The sequence below is a fragment of the Manis pentadactyla genome, chromosome 2 (genome assembly GCF_030020395.1).
Source record: "Manis pentadactyla isolate mManPen7 chromosome 2, mManPen7.hap1, whole genome shotgun sequence".
In the NCBI taxonomy this organism is placed as follows: domain Eukaryota; kingdom Metazoa; phylum Chordata; class Mammalia; order Pholidota; family Manidae; genus Manis; species Manis pentadactyla.
The window spans coordinates 157,444,197-157,464,190 of NC_080020.1; the positions used below are offsets into that span (position 1 = coordinate 157,444,197).

General features: G+C 41.5%; 1 protein-coding gene across 3 annotated transcripts in view; it reads left to right on the forward strand.

Annotated features, from left to right (window-relative positions):
* MERTK (MER proto-oncogene, tyrosine kinase) overlaps nucleotides 1-19,994 on the forward strand; it is a 107,992-nt gene that overhangs the window by 51,838 nt on the left and 36,160 nt on the right. For all 3 annotated transcript variants that reach the window (XM_036905061.2, XM_036905062.2, XM_057497002.1), the window contains 4 exons: nucleotides 4,202-4,288; nucleotides 7,129-7,244; nucleotides 12,203-12,386; nucleotides 17,291-17,442. In XM_036905061.2, coding sequence (XP_036760956.2) covers nucleotides 4,202-4,288; nucleotides 7,129-7,244; nucleotides 12,203-12,386; nucleotides 17,291-17,442 — 539 coding nt within the window. The remainder of the gene's footprint in view (nucleotides 1-4,201; nucleotides 4,289-7,128; nucleotides 7,245-12,202; nucleotides 12,387-17,290; nucleotides 17,443-19,994) is intronic.

A 19,994-nucleotide genomic window follows, 5' to 3' on the forward strand; every position in this document is an offset into this window, starting at 1 on the left:
ATGCCAAATTTTGTCCAGCAAAGGAGTTGCCCTTCCAATAAAATTTTACTTTTTACATGTAAGAATCATATATATGGTTTCGATGAGTTGTACCATGATAATAATTGTAAGGACAGTCAATCGAGAAGAAATTTTTTTTCTAATTTCAACATACATGTGTAATTTTGTTGCAAAGAAATATTCTAGGATGATTAGCCAGTAACTTCCAGACACACACACACATACACACATGCCCTTAGGGTGAAAGTCTACAGGGGAAATAGAAAAGTGATGGAAAACCTGTTTTCTGGGGGAAATTATTTCGGTGGGTGGTGACGCTGAGTCTTCCATCCCAACAGTGTGTATGATGCACTGGAGCCTCTGGAGGACTTTTACTTTAATATGTTGGGATATTCAGGGCTCCTGAAATTATACTGTTTGCAGCTGATTAAGTTATTTTTTAAAAATTTGAGATGCAAACCTCAAAATCTCTGAGAGGCTGCCTACATTTCTCAGAATTGTTTGGGAGGAATACAAGCAGAAGATACAATGACCCCTGAGTCAGTTTTTATAGGTGTGGCTGATGGGTTTGTAATCATTATTCTTCAGCAAGATAAATCGTTTATTTATTGGTGAAAATTATTGGCAGTTTCATCTCTCACTCGAAAGAAGGGGACCAAAAATGTGACAATAGATGGCTCCTACCTGGAATTTTAGTTTCTGAGCACTTGATACTGTCAAGACAATGTCATTAAGCAGTCCAGTTCAGAATTTTCCTCCGTCTGAGGGAAATACTCCTCATCTTGGAAGATTAAAGTACCAGAAGTGTTCATCATAGCTTATAGATCACTCTTTTCGAGAAGCAAAAGTCGCTCCAGAATTGTAGGGCAGAGGTGCACACATTTGCTTTTCTCTTGAGAGGTTGTGTTGTGTTGAGTCAGGACAGACTTCTGTCTGGATGGAAAAGAACAGAAAGTCATCAGCACCGCTTTTTCTGTGTGCTTCAAATCCTCAAGGGAAGCACCCACGTAAAAGGGACCAGGTCTGCATTTCTTCCCAGAACTTCTCCCAGACACGATCCCCTGCCAGCCACCTGGCCTGGCCTCAGGGCAGCGTTTACCACATGGGCATCCAACATGCCACCGCCTTTCTTGGCTGATGCCCAGCTGGACTTCCCCTGGGACTTGTTCCTCCTTGCTTTTTCTAATATTTAAGTGACAAGCTTTGAATTTTAAAATAACCAGGTGGAAAATTTTCAACACAAGTAGATGGATAGGAGAAAAAAAAAAAGCTTTTCAGACAAGAAGCAAATGGTGGTGTATTTGCAAGAATTTTATCTAACTGTCCTTGTCCAGCGCGTATGATGTGACCTCTGTGCCAGATGATGCCTTTGTGTGTCAGCGATAGAATTTCCAGATTCAACCAGATGGTATATATGGCTGTGCTCTTTAAAAATGATCTTTATTGTTTTAGAATGGTTCTAGATTTATAGAAAAATTATGGAGATAATACAGAGTTTTCTCATACACTCCACCCTCACTTCCCCTAATAGTAACATCTTATATTCATGTGGTACATTTGTTACCATTAATTAACCAATACTGATATGTGATTATTAACCAAGCTCCATACATCATTCAGATTTCCTTAGTTTTTATCTAACGTCTTTTACTGTTGCAGAGATTCATCTAGGATTTAGTTGTCACATCTCCTTAGGCTTCTCTTCTTGGGTGTCACAGTTCCTCAAACTTTTCCTGTTTTTAATGACTCTGACAGTTTTGAGGACTACTGGTCAGGTTTTTTTGTAGAATATCCCACGATTTGGGCTGTCTAGTGTTTTTCTAAATTTTCTCATGATTAGACTTGGGTGATGTTTTTGGGAGGAAGACTGCAGAGGGGAAGTGCCATATTCATCATGTCCTATCGAGGGTACATTCTGTTAACGTGACGTAGCATGTTGGTGTTGACCTTGATCATCTGGCCGAGGGAGTGTTTGTCAGTTGGAGGGTTTTTCCTTTATGCCCCTGCCCATACTGTCCTCTTGAGTCACTGTGCAGCCCACGCTTAACGGGTCAGGAGTTGGTGCTCCTCCTCCTTGAGGGCAGAGCATCCACAAAAATGACTTGGAATTATTCTGCATGGGACATTTATCTATTCTCTCTCATCTATTCAATCATTTATTTATATCAGTATAGACTTACATGTACTTATTTTATACTCTGTGTTACAATCCAGTGCTCCTTCATTTATTTTCATCAAATTGTCCCAGTTCGACCACTGGGAGTTCTTTGAGTGGGCTCCCATGTCCCTTTGCTGTGCTCCTACTGAGGCAGAGCAGGGACATGGGACAAGCATCATGATTAACTTTTCCTGCTGATGATGAAAAATGCCAAGATATAAATAGTATAGTAAGAACTGGAGGGACTCCATCTTAAGGCTAAGATTCCATTTTAACAACCAGGGAGTTAGGAGGTAAGATTCCTAATGTATTTTATGGTAATTGGCCAATAACCCATTCTTTCTTAAGGTGGGGCAAGCAGTCTTAAGTGATATGTCCCCACTGCTTGAGGGTAACCACTATCTTAGAGAAGAACGAGATCAAGAAGTTCCTTGTGTTAAGTTTACCTTACAGAATATCAAGAGGACAGACTATGGATGGCGACATAAGTCTCTCACTGGAGATGGACATCATGAAACCAAATGTCAAGCCTGTGCCCTCATTTCCCCCACCCTTTGCCATTCTTGAAAGTCTTAAAAGACAGAACCCTAAGCCCTTAAGTGCACCACCTCTCTGACGTTGTCCACCCTCCCCTTTCTTCAAATGTGTAATTTTTGCCTTAAATAAAGCCTTCTCGCTGCTCAGCTTACTGTATTTTGTCTCTGCACTCTTCTAGTGGTAAATGTCTTTGTCATTTTATTTCATTCTATTTTCTAGACTTAAGCACAAGTCTTCACTCTCTCTGTCCACTTCAGATGAGTAGGGAAGGGCTACTGAGATCTCTGACTTGGGCTTGCAAGTTCACGTTGCCTGGGACAAGATTGCAGCTGTACAATCCTGCTCTGTAGTAGCCTGCCCCAAACTCTCCTTTCTTTGTCTCTAGGAAGTTCTCAGAACATAATCTCACTCCATCCAGTGCTCTGTGGCTCCCCCAACTCCTGGGGTGGTACAGACTTAGTCCTCATGCTGTGCAGACCCAAGAGGACCCTGGCTTTGGGAGTTGGCAAGGGATCTGCCTTATGCTGAGCAGGAGTTCAGTGAGCTTCCTTTTCCTCCCTCTGCTCTTCTTACAAAGCAGCTGCCTGCAAAGCAGCTGCCATTCCCTGATACTCTCTCTTTAATGAATTCCTTCCTCACCTACACTTCAGTGGGCGGGGAGAGACCAAGACGACCAAGACCTCCCCAGATGCAGCTGCCTGACAATGTCACGCTGTGTGTGTGTTGTGTGCTGTGTATATTATATTTTCTTCAAGGCTTATTTTATGTGTTTCCTGCTCCAATCTGAGAGTCAGCCATTTCTCCAAGGAGCTCTGATTCCTTTTATTAGAGAATAGCATGAGAAACAAAAGATCTGGATTTTCTATTTCAAAGATCTCTGCTTTTCTATTTAAAACTAATGACTCAGATAATATTTTAAATTTCTAAGATGTCTTCAAACTTCTAAAATGGTAGAATTTTTCTTCATTCAGCACTAGTGTCTTATAGAGTAATAATAATGCCTTGGATTTGTGTGATAATTCCATATGAATTGACTATCAAAAAAGGATTCGTTACAACAGATCATCTCCAACTGTGACTCCTATCCTGCTGTTTCCGGTATTCTGAACTATCCATAGTGTGTGACATGGTACGAACTGTGGGGCTGAGCAGCAGGGCACTGTCCTGTGAGCCTCAGAGGCTGCTTTCTTGATATTGGGGCCAGCAGTTCCCACACCCCCTTGCAGAAATTAAAATCTAACTGATAACTGCTTTGTTTCTTAATGTCTCACCTCCAGGGAACAGGAAAGGATCCCAGTGAAGAGCTGCCTCTAAGGCTTATGCTGCCTTGCTCCTGGTATCCAGGGTTTAATCCCAGGTTTGCTTTTCAAACACCAGCACATATTAAAAATTAACTTTGCATTTATGGCTTGAAGCAGTGAACCAAGAAGTAATGACAACCATAGGATTCTGGTGAACAGCAGCCTCTTCTCTGCAGCTGGCCTCATGGGTATCCTTCCATTCCAGGTCTGACTGAGACGGCGGTCTTCAGTTGCGAGGCCCACAATGACAAAGGGCTGACTGTATCCAAGGGTGTGCAGATCAACATCAAAGGTAAGCAGCAGGGCTGGGTCCCCTGAGCGTGTTCTGGGAGCTGGTGGAGTGACACCAGAGGAGCTCTGCAGCCAGCTGCCCAGGTTTGAGCCCTGGCTTCCCCACTCACATCCTTTGTGACCTTGGACAAGTCACTTAACCTCTCTGGCATCAGTGTTCCCCTCTGCAAAGCGGGGATAATTACAGATTTGGCCTATTCTTAAGGCTTCAATGCAATGATTCAAGTGAAAACACTCACAACAGTGCCTGGAACTAAGTCTTTCAAAAACATCAACTGGTTTAGCTCTGCTTTGGTCTGAGAAGAAAATAGGCTGAAATGTTTATCCTTGACTATTTTAGCTCTTGTTTTCACTATTCCCTCTTCTACCCTGAACTAGCTCCCATTGCCCTGTGAAGAGCCCCCAAGGGGATGGGGTGGCTGAGGGCACTGATGGAAGGCATGGGCTCTGTCCTTCCCAGGGCAGCTGGGCCGAAGCAGATCTCCACTGGCTACTGCTCAGAGGGAGGGAGAGGAGCGGGGAGAGCAGGTCAAGCGCTCTTCCTCCAGGGCACAAAGCTCCTGCCCCTTTTCCCCTTATCTCCCTTCCCTCCTGCTCCCTCTGGAGATATAGCGTAAGGGAAGGGCTTGTGTTTGAAGGTCCACATGTGGGTGAAGACATTCTAATCCAATCATTCACCCCTTCTTCCCTCTGTGGGATCAAAGGCACTTAAATCTGAAGTTTGAAAGGAAAGAAAAACCTCAAAGTAAATGTGTTCTTATCTCTTTTCAAATCATCTTCTTTACCCCCTCTCATAGATATTCAAGCAAATTTTATGTTTTAGTATTTCTTCTTAATTTAAATATTGAGAAGCAAAGATTGAGTTCATATTCCTTTTCCTTGGAGCAACGCAAGAGAAAAAGCAGCATGTGTTTAATAATGAGTTAAAGGCTGGGTGATACACAGCAGGGTCTCAAAATTGCAAAGGAAGTTACACTTTAAAAAGGTGCTGCTGTTGAGTTTCAGTAAGTCAGCTAGATGAAGAGGATGAGTGGCATTTTCTAAAAGCTCATTGGAAGAAGAAAAGCAAACTGAAAGTCATCAGTGGAGGAACTGTATAACTTCCTTCCTTCTATTGCAAATCCTGTTATTACAGTGTTCAAAAGAAATGTTAAGAATTTCAGGAATTTATGAATGGGCGTAAATTTATAGAGACATTTTCTTAAACTACAAACATCTCAGAATATAAAAATCCATAAAATGAAAAGTATTAATTGTGTGCTTCACACAGAATCTCAGCTAATTTTTAAAAAAGTAAATCCTGTTTCCAAAGTTTATGTATAGTGTGGCTTTCATTCAATTAGAAATTTATGTCAAAGCCACCCAGTCTCCCTTCTTTTAATCTGTTCTTAACTCTAGTATATGTGGCCCAGTTATGACCTTGGGAAGGCAGATATTTTGGGGCAATCCTACAAATAACCTTTGTAGGGAAGTGAGTCAAGCCATATGCTGATCCATTCCCACTCTTCAAGCTGTGTGTCTACTAGGAATACCGGAAATCCTGGACCTGGTGTCAGCACACGCTTACTCTGGTCCCAGCCTTCCTCCCCGCTTGTTCCCGCCCATCCTCCTGGCCTTTACTCCATGCATGTGCTCCTCATTTAATCCCACCACGGCCCCACGGAGCAGTGACTACCATCCCCACTAAGAGAAAGGGGGCTGAGCCTAGAGAGGGCATTCGAATGCCATGGCTATACAGCCAACCAAGTGGTGACCAGACCCTGTCCCTGCTGGTGCTCACCCTGATCAGCTTGCTGTCTCCAGTGTTCTCTTGAGGGTCAGGCAGACCCAAGTTCAAGTCCCTATGCCTCTGCTCAGGAGCTCTGTGGCCTTTGGCAAGTTTTTTTCTGATACTCAGTTTCCTCATCCATAAATGGGTCTTGTGGGACTACCTTTCCGATAGGGTTCTGGTAATGATTAAATGAGGTCCATAAAGTGCTCGCATTTAGTTAAGTATTCAGAAACATTAGTTGTCATCTTTGTTTATGTGATTTATGTGATTATTACTATTAATAAAGAATTTACCAAAAAAAAAAAAAAAAAGAATTTACCATAAGAAAATAAGACCCCAAACTTTAGATCCTTCTTAGTCTTTGTTTTTTATTGGAATACAGTTGACTTACCATTATTACATTGGTTTCAGATGGGCAACCTGGTGCCTGGATAATCATATACATTACTAAATGCTCACCACGTAAGTGTAGTTACCCTACTACCATACCAAGGTATCACATATGTTAAAATGCCTGCCCACGTCCCACGTGTGGCGAGGGTCATTGCATGCTCATTATGGCATTGTCCCCACCCCTCAAACAGATGCAGTTTGCTCTTTGGCTTGAACTGGCCCTTACCTGTTTCCTTGGCCTGGAAAGTCTCTCCTTGCCCTGCACATGTGCACACACACTCATGCTCTCTTCTCGGCACAGGGTGCTCTTCTCAGTTGATGTGGGTCTCCCCTTCACAGGGCAGGGCACACAGCAGGATAGCGAATATGCGCTCAGTAAAGGAAATGATGTCTCCCGTTTGTTTACAGCTAAAAACTCTCACTTCATCCGTGGCGGGGAAACAGGGCTGTGTTCCATGTCTCTGGCCCAAGCAGAACCATCCTGTCCCTGGATGCCCTGTCTCTAGGCTAATATGATTACTGTCGGGCATAGGGTAGCTTCTCTTTAAAACCTGTGTCTCATTTTCTTAATCGTAAGAAACAGAAACAGCCTTGGGGTTCATGCATTTGTTCGGTAGCTCTGGCCTCCTGTGGCTTCTAACCGTGTGTGTGTGCGCGTATCTTTGTTTTTGATGTAGTGATTCCCTCCCCACCAACTGAAGTCAATATCCACAACACCACCGCGCACAGCATCCTGATCTCCTGGGTCCCAGGTTTTGATGGCTACTCCCCCCTAAGGAACTGCAGCATTCAGGTAAGCCTCCAGGATGAAGAGGGAAGTACTATTTGGTGCTCTGTGGGTCCCCCTGATTTTTAGGTATCTCCTAGAGGATGGGCATGGAGGGCATTTCAGTACTCATGGTCAGAGCCCATTGACTCCACCCCTGCGCAGTGTCCACTGTGCATGCACCATTTCATGATGTTCTGTCCCTGGGATGCTGCCTCCGTCCTGTTTATGGTCCAAGGGCCAATGAGAAGGGAAACATGTTTCCAAGATAGAACTTCATGAGACCAGGGAGAATTAATTTTTAAGGTACAGAAACATATCCCTAACTTAGTGGCTTGTGACCAGGAGTTCAAGAAGCCAGCTACTCCTCAGCCTGGCTCCTCCTGGGCTGGTGGCCATGAAGGACAGACACGCAAATACAGGATGGGTCATCTCTGCTGTTGAATGTAGCACCTTGGCCCGTGGCCTCTGGGGAAACTGGAGTATTACAGGCCTTGTAAAGTCTTCACTCTTTTTTGACCACCACCTAAAATTGGTATAAAATAGTGCTGCAAGGAATACAGGTTAGCCATCCTAAAACATACCCTGCCTTGATGTGGGTTCTGCTCGTAGTGTTCATTTAGTCAAAATGGAAGGGGTTGCAATAGCCCTTATGAGGGCCCTCTATGGCCCAGGGACTTTACCCACATTACCTTACTAAAACTCATACCAGAGCTGCAGGCTGGGAGTGCTCACAGAGCCTGCGCATAGCAGAACCAGAATTCAAGCCCCAATGCCAAAACACAGTGCTCAGAACCATCTGCCCTCTGTGCTCAAGTGAGGCATTGCCTTTGGGGCAGGTCATGGAACACATGTGCATTATCTACTGAAGACATGAATGCCTTCTGCCTTCTCCTTTATCATACAGTAGGAGCAGGGATAGTTCTTAGTTTCATAAATGTCTGGTCTTATTAGTTAAAAACGTGTTAACCTGACGGAGGCCACTCATGCCAACTCAGCTTAAAGAAATGACTTCCACCGAATTTTGTGTGTTGACAGCCAAGCATTTTTAATACCAGACGGGATTAGTTTCTCTGCTCTTCCTGCCACCCACTCTCGTCTAATAGCTGTTCCTTCTCTGAAGAGTAAAAGCATGTATTATCCTCAAAATAGCCTCCACCCTAAACCCACCACTCCAGTCTTGCTTAATCCTGCCCAACTTTATTTGTAAATCTCCCAAATACCAGTAAGGGTTAGGAATTCTTATTGTGTCTACAAAGCCCTCTCTAGGGATATCCTTTTAAACAGCTCTTTTTGAGATATATTTCTTTTACCCATTTAAAGGTAAAATTCAATGTTTTTTAGTATATATCACCATTATATAATTGTGTCTACATTCATAAGAGATACCAGCCAGTAGTTTTCTTGAGTTAGCTTTTTCTTGTGATTATACTGGCTTTATAGAATGAGTTTAGAAGTATTCCTTCTTCTTCTGTTTCTTGGAAGAGTTTGTGAAAGATTGACGTTAATTCTACTTTAAATATTTGGTAGAAATCCCCAGTGAAGGCACCTAGTATTGAGCTTTACTTTGTGGAAATTATTTGAATATCAGCTCAACTTTTTACATGGTATAGATCTATCCAGATTTTCTATTTCTTCTTGAGTCAATTTTGGTACTTTGTGTGTTTCTGAGAATTTGTCCATTTCCTCTAGTTATCTAATTTGTTGGAATATAAGTGTTCATAATATCCCATTATAATCTTTCTTTTTCCTTTAAGTGTATAATGTCCCCTTTTTCACTCCTGATGTTAGTAACTTGAGTCTTGCCTCTTAACATTTCTTGATCTTACAGCTGAAGATTTGTCAGTTTTATTGATTAAAACCCAACTTTTGGTTTTGTGAACTTTTTCTATTCTTTTTTTCTCTTCTCTATTTCATTCATCTCTGCCCTAAACTCTTATTTCCTTTCTTCTCTTTGCTTTGGGTTAGTTTGTTCTTTATTTTTTTTCTAAGTTTCTCAAAGTAGAAGGCTAAATAATCAATTTGAAATTTCTTTTTTAACATGGGCATTTATACTATACATTTCCCTCTAAGCACCATGTTAGCTGCATCCCATAAGTTTTGTTACTTGGGGTTTTTTTCCCCATTCATCTCACATTTTTTGTCATTTTCCTTGTGATTTCTTCTTTTTCCTATTGGTTACTTAGGAGTGCATTGTTTAATTTTCACATAGTTGTGAATGTCTCAAATTTTCTTCCCTTGTTGCTTTCTAATGTTATTCTGTTGTGTTTGGAGGATATACTTAGTATGACTTCTATCCTCCTAAGTTTATTAAGGTTTGTTTTATAGCATAGCATTTGTTTTATCCTGGAGAATGTCCATGTGCACTTGAGGGGAAGGTATACCCCACCCTGGTTAGGGACCCTAGATGCCTGTTAGGTCAGTTAGCTTATGGTCTTGCTTACTTCTGTTTCCTTGCTGATCTTCTGCTTAGAGGTGCTATTATTGAAAGTGAGGAATTGAGGCTTAACTATTGTTTTTGAATTGTCTGTTTTTCTCCCTGCAATTCTATCAGTTTTTGTGTCATATATTTCAGGGCTCTGTTGCTGGAGCAACCAGGGGCTGTTTCCCTGGTAATGGACAGAACTGAGGCATGGGCTAGCCCTTTTTAATGGTTGCTAGGCTGCATGGAGAGTCCAAGAGGACAGGAGACTGCTTCTCACGTAAGGGTGGTTCCCTTCAGGGAGACTTGGTCAAGAGCGCTGCCCCCACCTTGAGAGATGAGTCTCAGGGTGGAGGTGAGGGGCAGTTAGGGTGGTTGGGAGGACTCAAAACACCAGGTCCCCTTGAAGGTGGCAGATAATCACACACAAGCTTTACCTGCTCTCTCGGTTGGCCTTGGTTTTGGGTAACTATGGCATGAAAACCATCCTGTGACTGCCAAATTGCAGGCCTCCCGTGCCTTCTTTGCATTTGGAGTGTCAGATGTGGTTATTCTGTCTTGGCCTCACCTGCTTGCTCAGCCTCCCTTCATCCATTCTCCTTTCCATCTCTGGTAGCATTAGCAGGTTTAGCAACCAGGAGTACAATTAACTTTACAAGTTAAATTACATGAGAGATAACTGGATATCCTTTATTTTCTTTAGCAATCCTAGCAGGGTTAGCTAGGACTGGCTGTAGAAGTCATACTTTTCTATTCTGCTAATTAACACTATTCCCATTTCTGAAGGAGCCAAATGCAGTTTTTAAGCAAGTTCCCAGTCCATTACAATTTTAAACTCTGACTTGGTGACAAATGAATGTTTTGGATGAGATTCAAATCCACACACAGAAGGACACACCCTCTCACTTCCTTTGGTCCTGATGCTTGGTTCCCTTCTTCACCCATTTTTGGGCTGCATACTCATCTCTATTTTTAACTCTTCCACGTACTTCTTGCCGTTTCATGACCTCTTTTCCCCCAGGACCCGCTGAGAAGGACTGCTATAGAAACCCTTCAGGAATGAGCTCCCAGTGTGTCCCTGTGCCTGGAAACGGTCCACACATGGTTCCGGAAGTGGGGCGGGGGTGCAGAGCCAAATGTTTCCTCCGTGCTAGTTTCAGTGGTTGGTCACCAGGAAGAAGGTGCTTACTTTAAATGAACAAACAGAAGGTAATTTCTGCCGACAGCCACCACTGGGATAAGCACAGAACTCCTTGCCCTCCTTCAGAGGCTCTGCAGGCCACCTGGGTCCTTTCTTGTCACTCAGTGGGCATCTGTGGGCCTGAGATGTGAGACACAGGTCTTAGACATGAGTCTCAGCCCCTGCACCACTGCCGTGGGGCCCACTAGGGGATCTGGAATCCCAGCATGTTGATTTGTGGCCCCTTGGCCTAAATTTCAACATATGTATCCTGAAGTAATAGCATTGTATCTCCATACTCCATGATAATATATGACATTATATATGATATTGGTACTATTTGGAAAACACAAGCTTTAAGATTTTTTCCCAAATTGCTTTTGGTTACTTGTGTTTTATTGGATACTATTTTGTCTTTTCTTATTTCATAAGTACTGCATTGTTGTAGAAAATTTGAAAAACATGTAGGGGAGAAAACCACCCTCTCTTATCCCCATTCCGAGACAGTAGGTATGCTCAAGGAAAAAGGGTGAAGTTTAGTCGGACTAGGGTTTTCCTGGGAATCCCTCCCTGTGTCCCATCTGTGCACACCGAGGATGTCTGGAGAGGGCTGTGGAGAGACTGGTGGAGTGTATGGAGGGAAGGATGAAAAGGAAGGATGCAGAAGAATATGTTCTAAAGTAACTTGGAGAACATTTGTTGGGTGAGGTACACATGACCTTTTCCTGTATTTCTCCACCAAAAAATGTCACAAAATCTACATTATCTATCTGCCACAGAGTTGCATTTATACTGGGTGGGAGGCAGAAATAAAGGACATGCTAAAATTAGTCTCAAGGCAAGAGCAGAGGTCCTCAGATTACACGCTGAAAATAAACACAGATTTTTTTAAAATCCAGTATTCCATCTTCTGAAATAGGATTTGGGAAACATTTTCTTTAAAGGACCAGACAGTAAATATTCTAGGCTTTGCCCCTACGTATGATGTCTGTTGTCTTTGTTGTATATTCTGTGAAACAGCTGAAAGAAAAAAATCAAGAATTGAGGTGGTTCTAAGAGAGGAAGGGCTACTTTATTTTATGTTGTATTATAACATTAATTAGAATCATTACAATACTGTGATGATAATTATTTGCTCTGTTACCTATCACAATGGGAACACCTACTTCAGGCATTTTCCTCAGGTCCTCAGTTGTTGCTCAAGTAGCATGAGTAACGCAGAGGAATGCTGGTAGGAACGCTCGTGTGTGTCCTGAAAGGAAGCAGGTACTTCCGCTCCTGAGAGGAAGGGTCGCAGCACCGGAGGCATATGTCTGCCGTGCCTGTGCCTGACGTTCCCACCACCTTACTAATGCCTGGTCCGCATTTGTATTCTTTGTGTAGGTCAAGGAAGTTGATCTGATGACTCGTGGCTCAGTCATGATTTTTAACACCTCTGCGTCAACACATCTGTATCAGATTGAGCAGCTGCAAGCTCTGGCTAATTACAGCATTGGTGTGACCTGCATGAATGAAATTGGCTGGTCCGCAGTGAGCTCCTGGATTTTGGCCAGCACGACTGAAGGAGGTAATTCCTGGAGTTCAATATTGTCCCTAATGGTGTGTGATAAGACAAATCATTCCCAGTAACCTGATGTAGACTTTAAATTTTGCTTTGTTTGTTCTTTGTCTCCAGAGGACCATTTTAGTGAGATAACCAATGAGAACTAGGAAGGATGGTATTTCCTTCTATACTTTAAAAGTGTTTAATTACAAAACTTATGCTTACTATGTATACCTCATGTTTTCTTCTAAATATTAATATCTAAGAAGATATTAATAGCAACATACTCTTTATAGCATAATTTTTAATTAAAAATAAAATAGCATATTATTTTTAATTAAAATACGATAATATAAAAGTTAACTACTCATTGCATCCAACTCAAGAAAGCCAATGAATGTAAAGATGCTGATGTTCACCAAGCACTTACTACATGTCAGGGACCATGTTAGGTACAGACATTATTTTATTAGATCCTCATAGCAGCAGTAAGGAGGAGGTATTATTATCTCTGTATTATCTTGCTCACAGCACATTTTATTTATATCTTTAATACATCTATATTTTCATGTGGTATCTTACTTTCTTTTTAAGGACTTCATCATTTCTTACAGTATAGATCTAGTGAGGAATTGAATTTATGTGTGTCTGAATAACATCTTTGCCTTTGAGGGTTTTTGTTTGGGGGGGTTGCCTGTTTTTTGAGAGATAGTTTTGCTAGATATAGAATTCTAGGTTCAGTTTTTTTTCCTTTCAGTACTTTAAAAATGTTACTCCATTCTTCCTGCTTGCATTATTTCTGATAAGAAATCTATAGTAATCTTTAATTGTTCCTCTATACATAATGTATCTTTTGTTTCTAGTTTTTCCTATCCCTGTTGATTTTGAACAATTTAATTATGATGTGCTTTGGTGTAATTTTCTTTATATTCATTGTGCTGGGAGGTTCATTGAACTTGGATCTGTGTGTTTGTAGTTTGCATCAGATTTGGGAAGACTTTAGCTGTTACTTCTTTAAATATTTTTTTCAGTTCCCACCCCTCCTCCTCTTTGAGGACTCCAATTACACATATATTAGATCACTTGAAGATGTCTCATAACTCAGTGATGCTCTTGATTTTTGACCCTAGTCTGTGTTGTACTCTGGATAATTTCTATTACTATGTTTTCAAATTAACTAATCTTTTCTTATGTAATGCCTTATTTGCCATTAATTCTATCCAATGCATATTTTCTTTTTTTTTTAATTGAAGTATCACATTGATACACAATCTGATACTGGTTTCAGACATATGACACAGTAGTTCAAGTTCCCATATTATTAAATCCTCACTCCCTCTAGTGCAGTTACTATCTATCAACATAGAAAGATGTTACAGAATCATTGGCTATATTCTCCATGTTGTACTACCATCCCCATGACTTATTTATGTTGTTATTGCAAATTATTGTGCCCCTTTCTCCCCCTCAATCTTCCCCCTACCCACTCCAACTTCTTCCCCTTGGTAACCACTAGTCACTTCTCAGTGTCTATGAGTCTATTGGTGTTTTGTCCTGTGTATATTTCATATCTCTTTTTGTCTCTCTTTTTTTTTTTTTTGATATCTTTCATGTTTCTACTTAACTTTTGGACTGAGTAGAATATAGTTACAATAACTGTTTTAATGTCCTTGCTAATTCTAATATTTCTGTTATTTCTGGGGCAGTTTTGATCGATTCATTTATATTCCTGCTACATATAGTACTTTGCAGTTTCTTTGTATGCCCGGTAATCTTATTTGATCCCCCTCATTGTGAACTTAACCTTGTTGGATGCCAGATATTTCTGTATTCCTATAAATATGGGGCTTTGTTTTGGAACACTGTTAAACTGTTGGATAAAGATTGATCCTTTGGTATCTTGCTTTTAAAATTTGTTAGGCAGAACCAGAACAGTGCTCAGTCTAGGATCAGTTATTACCCACTCTTGAGATAAGACCATTATGTACTCTGCCTGATGCTATTTGAATTATTAGATTTTTCAGTCTGATTGACAAGAACAGACATTATTCCTAGCCCTTAGTGAGCCCCAAGCACTCCATTGCCTTCTCCTGGGTGTTTGTTTATCTTGGTTCACTCTCTAATTTTCATGGACCACATTCATGGACCTCCAGGAAGAGTCTGTGTAAAAACTAAAAACTATGGAAACTTGCATGTGTTTGTGTTATTCTGGATTGGTAAATTTGCCTAATAATGTTGGAAATTATCTTCCCTCAAAATTTTAAAAGTTTTTCAGTGCTGTTTTTTAGCTTTACAAGTTGCTGTGAAGAATTCTGTTACTTGAGTCTTCTAGGTTAACTGTTGTTTAGTTTTAGTTTTTTAAAATATCGTTTCTTTTTAATCATGGTGCTGTGATGTGGAATTTATTTCAGTCATGATCATAGGCATTCAGTAGCACTTTTGATCTAGAAATGTAAGTGGTCTGGTTTTGAGACTTTTTCTTATCAATTTTTTTCCTTGAAATGTTCTATTTTTCTTAAAGAAATTACATTATATGGTTGTTGGACGTCTTTGATTTCTTCTCAGTTTCTTTTCTCAAATCAGCCTTTTTAATTTTTCTACTTTTTTTGAGATTGCCTTGAGTTATCTTCTAATTCTTCTATTAAATATTTTTCTTAATCATACTGCTAATCTCAAGCATTTTCTTTTTCACTGCCATTTTTTTAGTTCTCAGTTATGAGAAACTTTTCTTATTTTGGGGTATGTTAATTACCAGTTTTGCTTGTTTTTTAGTTTTCTCTAGTTCCCTATGTTGGCTTTGTGTCCTCTGAGCCCTCTGTCCTGTGTGTTGTTTTAGTCCCTGACAATCATGAAGGAAGCTCCTCCACTCTCTGTTGATTTTACACTGTCTGTTCGTACTAAAGAATGAGGAACCAGAAGTTTGGAAGCTCTGTGAGCATGGGTGGGGCTTGTAGACATCACTGTCAAGTGATTGGGCAGTGACCTAAGTGTTTTGGTTTGGATACGCCCAAGTATCAATATTGGTTTTCTTTACTATGTGACCAGTCACTTACTGTTGAAAACAAGTCCTCTGAACCCTACCTCAGGAATATAAACATGGTTATCAATGTACTAAGGAGCTGGGTGAGGAGGAAGGGTGACATGGAGTCCTTCTCATTCATTGTGCAAATTTTCACTTACTTCCCCAGTTGTCAGACTGGCCCCTCATTATGCCTCCATGCTGCTGGGTACCCCAAGCCCACAGGCTTTTCAATTCATAAAGTATCTGGCCTTCTGCAGGAATTTGAGGGAGTACATACCAGGTGTGTGGGAATAGGTTAGAAGGATCTGCAAAACTACTTTTAGTCTTCCAGTTTGGGTACGTGGGCCCACAGCTTCTGAGCCTCTCCTTAGTTCTTTGGGGAGAATTGGCTTGCTGGTTGGTTACACCTTCTTCATTTCTTTTTCAGCTTTCAAATATATGTTGAAATTTCTCTTCCACTGTTGATTTTTCTTTACCTTTTTAAGTTTATACTGTCTTAAATTCCTTACTGTCATTGTGGAAGGGTTTTAGGAGAGAGCAGACGTAAAGACATGTTGTATCAACCATTTTTATCCATAAAAAATTCTACAACAGACTTGGAAGAATGTGGCTCATTTCATAGGCACAGCTTTAGCTGTATGATGTTTCCTAAGCTGAAATTGATTCTACCTGCTCCTGGAATCAGCAAAGACATATAGGCTTTTTCTCCCCTTTCACACATATCAGAAATAAGTAATTTGATCCCCCCTAAAAACAACTACAGTGGATTGGTATATATTATTTTAGTTGTTTTTATATATATATAAAATACTTTTTTTGTTTCCAAAATGGATCACTGATACATACCTTTTATAATTTGATATTTTTCCTCCATTATGTATTTTTTCATATTAATGCACATGATCTGATTCTTTTCAGTGTTTGGGTAGTAAGTATTCCATTGGAAAAATATATCTACATTTATTATATCATAATCATTAACTGAGCATTACCATTATTCTTTTTTGTTCATTATTATGTTTCAGCAAATGAAATACCATCTACAGGAGAATTTTTCTAGATTGAATTCCTGGAAATACAATACGTGGTCAAAGAGCATATAATTTCCAGTTTTAACAGACATAGTCAAGTTTCTCCCAAAAAAGAATATAGTAATGGCCTTGACCTGTTATCCAAATTATTTTGTACACATACACACACATATATATACATCTATTTTTGAAGTGCTTTAACTTTTATTATCCTTGTATCCCCAGAGATAACAGACATTTTGACCTAGAGTGGATATGTGACTTAAGCAGAATTTATTATAAACCAGAGAGTGAAAACCAGTGCTGAATTCTACATTTTGACATCAAGCCCAATAATTAACATTTGACCATTTGGCCTTCAATAATGTATGTCTTTGACCTTCAATAATGATATGCATTTTTAAAAAATGACTGACTGACTGATTAGCTGTGTTCAGACCATCAGTAGCCTGCCTTTGGACGTTAAGATGGTGGCTTCCTTCTGGCTCTGCAGTGTTGCCTGCCTGTACATCTCACGTGACCCAGCACTGATCTCCAGTCAGCCTTGCTGACTTCCTACTGTGCAGGATTCTGTTGGATCATCTGTTCAAGTTGATCTGTTTTGCTTCCCCAGGAGGAGTCCATAAATACCACCCACCTCCTTCCCTGCCCTCCTCCTCTTTGTTATTTTAGTTTGGAAAGGGCTTGCTTTTTTAACAGTTGTGTAATAACTCAGTTCTTAATTGAAAAGAGGATGGAAGTCTAATATCAGTCTGTTTCATTTGCATGCTTCCCAGAGAACATTGGAAAACTAAGCATTTAAAAACCCAGAAGAGAGTGAATCTCTACTTTTCTTTGCTGTTCTTCATCTTTCTCTCCTTTTTCTTTTTTTGTAGCTCCCTCGGTAGCGCCCCTGAATGTCACCGTGTTCCTCAATGAATCTAGTGAAAAGTTGGACATCAGATGGATCAAGCCTCCAATTAAGCGGCAGGAGGGGGAACTGGTGGGCTACCGGATATCTCACATGTGGCAGAGTGCGGAGACTTCCGTAAGTCTGAACTCCAAAAGAGTGTGCTTGTCTCCTTTGATTTGCTGATTTAATACTATTTCCAAAGCTTTCTTTTTATTGTGAGAAGACCAGCTATTATTGAGTGAGGCAAAGGTACCTTTCAGTGGGATATGAAGAATGTAGTAAAAACTAGAGGTGACCGAATGGTTAAAAAGTCCCAAGGAATCTTGAGGGCTTTCCTTACTCATACATTCATCCATTCATTTATTTATCCAGATACTTATGTCCAGAACTTACCTGTGGTATCACCTGATTCCTGCCTTCAGGAAACTTGGGCGCCTCTAGGAAAACAGTGTAAACTACCCAGATAATCACAGTAAAAGGCCAAGGAGCTCCAGGGCATAGCGGTTGGACAGTCCATAGCCTCTTGGAAATCCCAAAGGATACTTTTCTGAAGAAGTTTTTCAGGGAGGAGCCCCACCCCCTAGAGAAGGGCCAGTGGTAACCAGACTCCAGAGGAGAAGGCTAAGCAAGCAACAGGTCACCTTGACACAGCTCTCTTGGAGCCCAAACCAGACATGAGACCCTGAGGGCCAGAGCAAGGCAATCTGTCCTGACAGCATAGCAGACAGCAGGAGCACTAACCTCAACAGGGCAGTTTCCCCACCTCCAAGCTCCATGGGGCTCCAGGGAGACCCAGTGATGGGCTGTGCTGCTGAGTGTCCCAGGGCTAAGAGCTCAGCACCCCATGTGACAAGACACAAACAAGCCCATGCTCCGCGCCATTGCATGGTAGTCATGCTGTCACCTTGACCAGCTTCAGTGCCTGCAGTGCCAGCTCCAGGATGGCTCAGGGTCAGGAGACAGTGGGGTCTTGCTGTTCAGCATGGCCAGTGAGGATGCGCAGGGATGCTCAGGGCTGGTGGCAGCCCACCTCTCCTCGTAAAGCTGGTACTTGATCTGGGCTTGGAATAATGGTGACAGGTGAATTCGTCACTTTGAGGAGTGTCCTGTGGGAAAAGGTAATGTGAGAGAAGCCATAACGTGGCAGCTTTGGGGGAATCATGAGTCACTGAAGGCCTGGAACATGAATGCTTTTAGGGTGCAGTGTGAGGTGAAGCTGGATGGGACAGTTGTGGCCCTTGTACACAGGGTCCTGAGAGTCAGGGCACAGTGTCAGGAAGACTTCAGTAGATGGCAAGGGAGCCAGTGAAAGTTGTGAGCCCAGGAGTATAATTCGAGTTACATGCATATTAGGAAGATGGCCCATATGACTGTTATTCTTTCACAAATAAGAAAATTGACTTCACTGAGAAAAGTGACCCTCACATCTGCCTTCTTTCTGCCAGAGCGTACTGCCGACTGGCCACGGGCCTCAGCAGTGGCTCCTGCTGCCCTCACTCATGGAGGAGGCGTAGGGGACAGTGGGGCCAGACAGCCCACAGTGTGGCTGGACGGGGACCCTGGCTGTTAAGGAAAGCCAGGGTGTCGCCAGGTGCACCTTCCGAAGGCAACTTTGCTTTCCCGCCCCAGCCACCTCAGGCATCATTGCTAGAAATCAGCACCAAGCTGAGCAGTTTGTTTGTTTGGCTCTTTCTTTTCTTTTCTTTTCTTTTTTTTTTTTTTTAGCATTGGATTTTTATTTTCTTTTTTTTTAAATTAAGGTATTATTGATATACACTCTTATGAAGGTTTCACATGAAAAAACAATGTGGTTACTACATTTACCCATATCATCAAGTCCCCACCCACACCCCAATGCAGTCACCGTCCATCAGTGCAGCAGAATGCCACAGATCCACTATGTGTGTTTGGCTCTTTCTTATGTAACCTACTTCCCACCTGACAGGCAAGAATGAAACTGCCCTAAAAAGGTGAAGAGTCAGGGATTTTTATGTTTCTTTAACTTACAGGGAAATAGACTACTTGATCTAGAATGATTCCTGATCAATTTCCCACATGCACACTAAGTTTCAGCAATGGTGCAGACCTGTGAGACAATGTGTCGTAGGATCTGGTGCACACATGACACTGCGCTCTAACCATAGAAGTTGGGGGCTGCCTCTGGAACATAACTTCTCTCTATAGAAGTCTGAGCAGAAATCACATCCTTCCTGAGGCCTCTTTCATTGACAAATGTTAACACCTGCACCAGCTACTTGGCTGTTTTGAAGAGATTGGCTTCTGGCTGAAGAATTTATCTATGCAGAAGAAAATGCCTGATGCTTCCCCTTAAAATATATTGTTTTGGCTTTCTATCTTCACAGAAACCCATGTACTTGACATAGAATTGTCTGGTTCCTATTAGAGTGAAGTAGGTCTTGTATGTTTAGAAACAAGACATTATGAGTTGTCTCCTTGGGCCTTCTGATTAGACCTGTGCATCTGCATCCAGACCAGGGGCATGTGGTTCTGCCAGCAGCAAGCTATACTTTCCTAACCCCACAAAAACGACATAGGTAAAATGAAACAACAAATGGCTTGTGTAACTGGGACCCCGAGTTGTGTGGGCTTTCAGACCAGCTGATCAGGTACACAGCTGGCGTCAACAGAGCTCGGTCTCTCCCTCTCCCAGCTGGCTCTCCATAGAC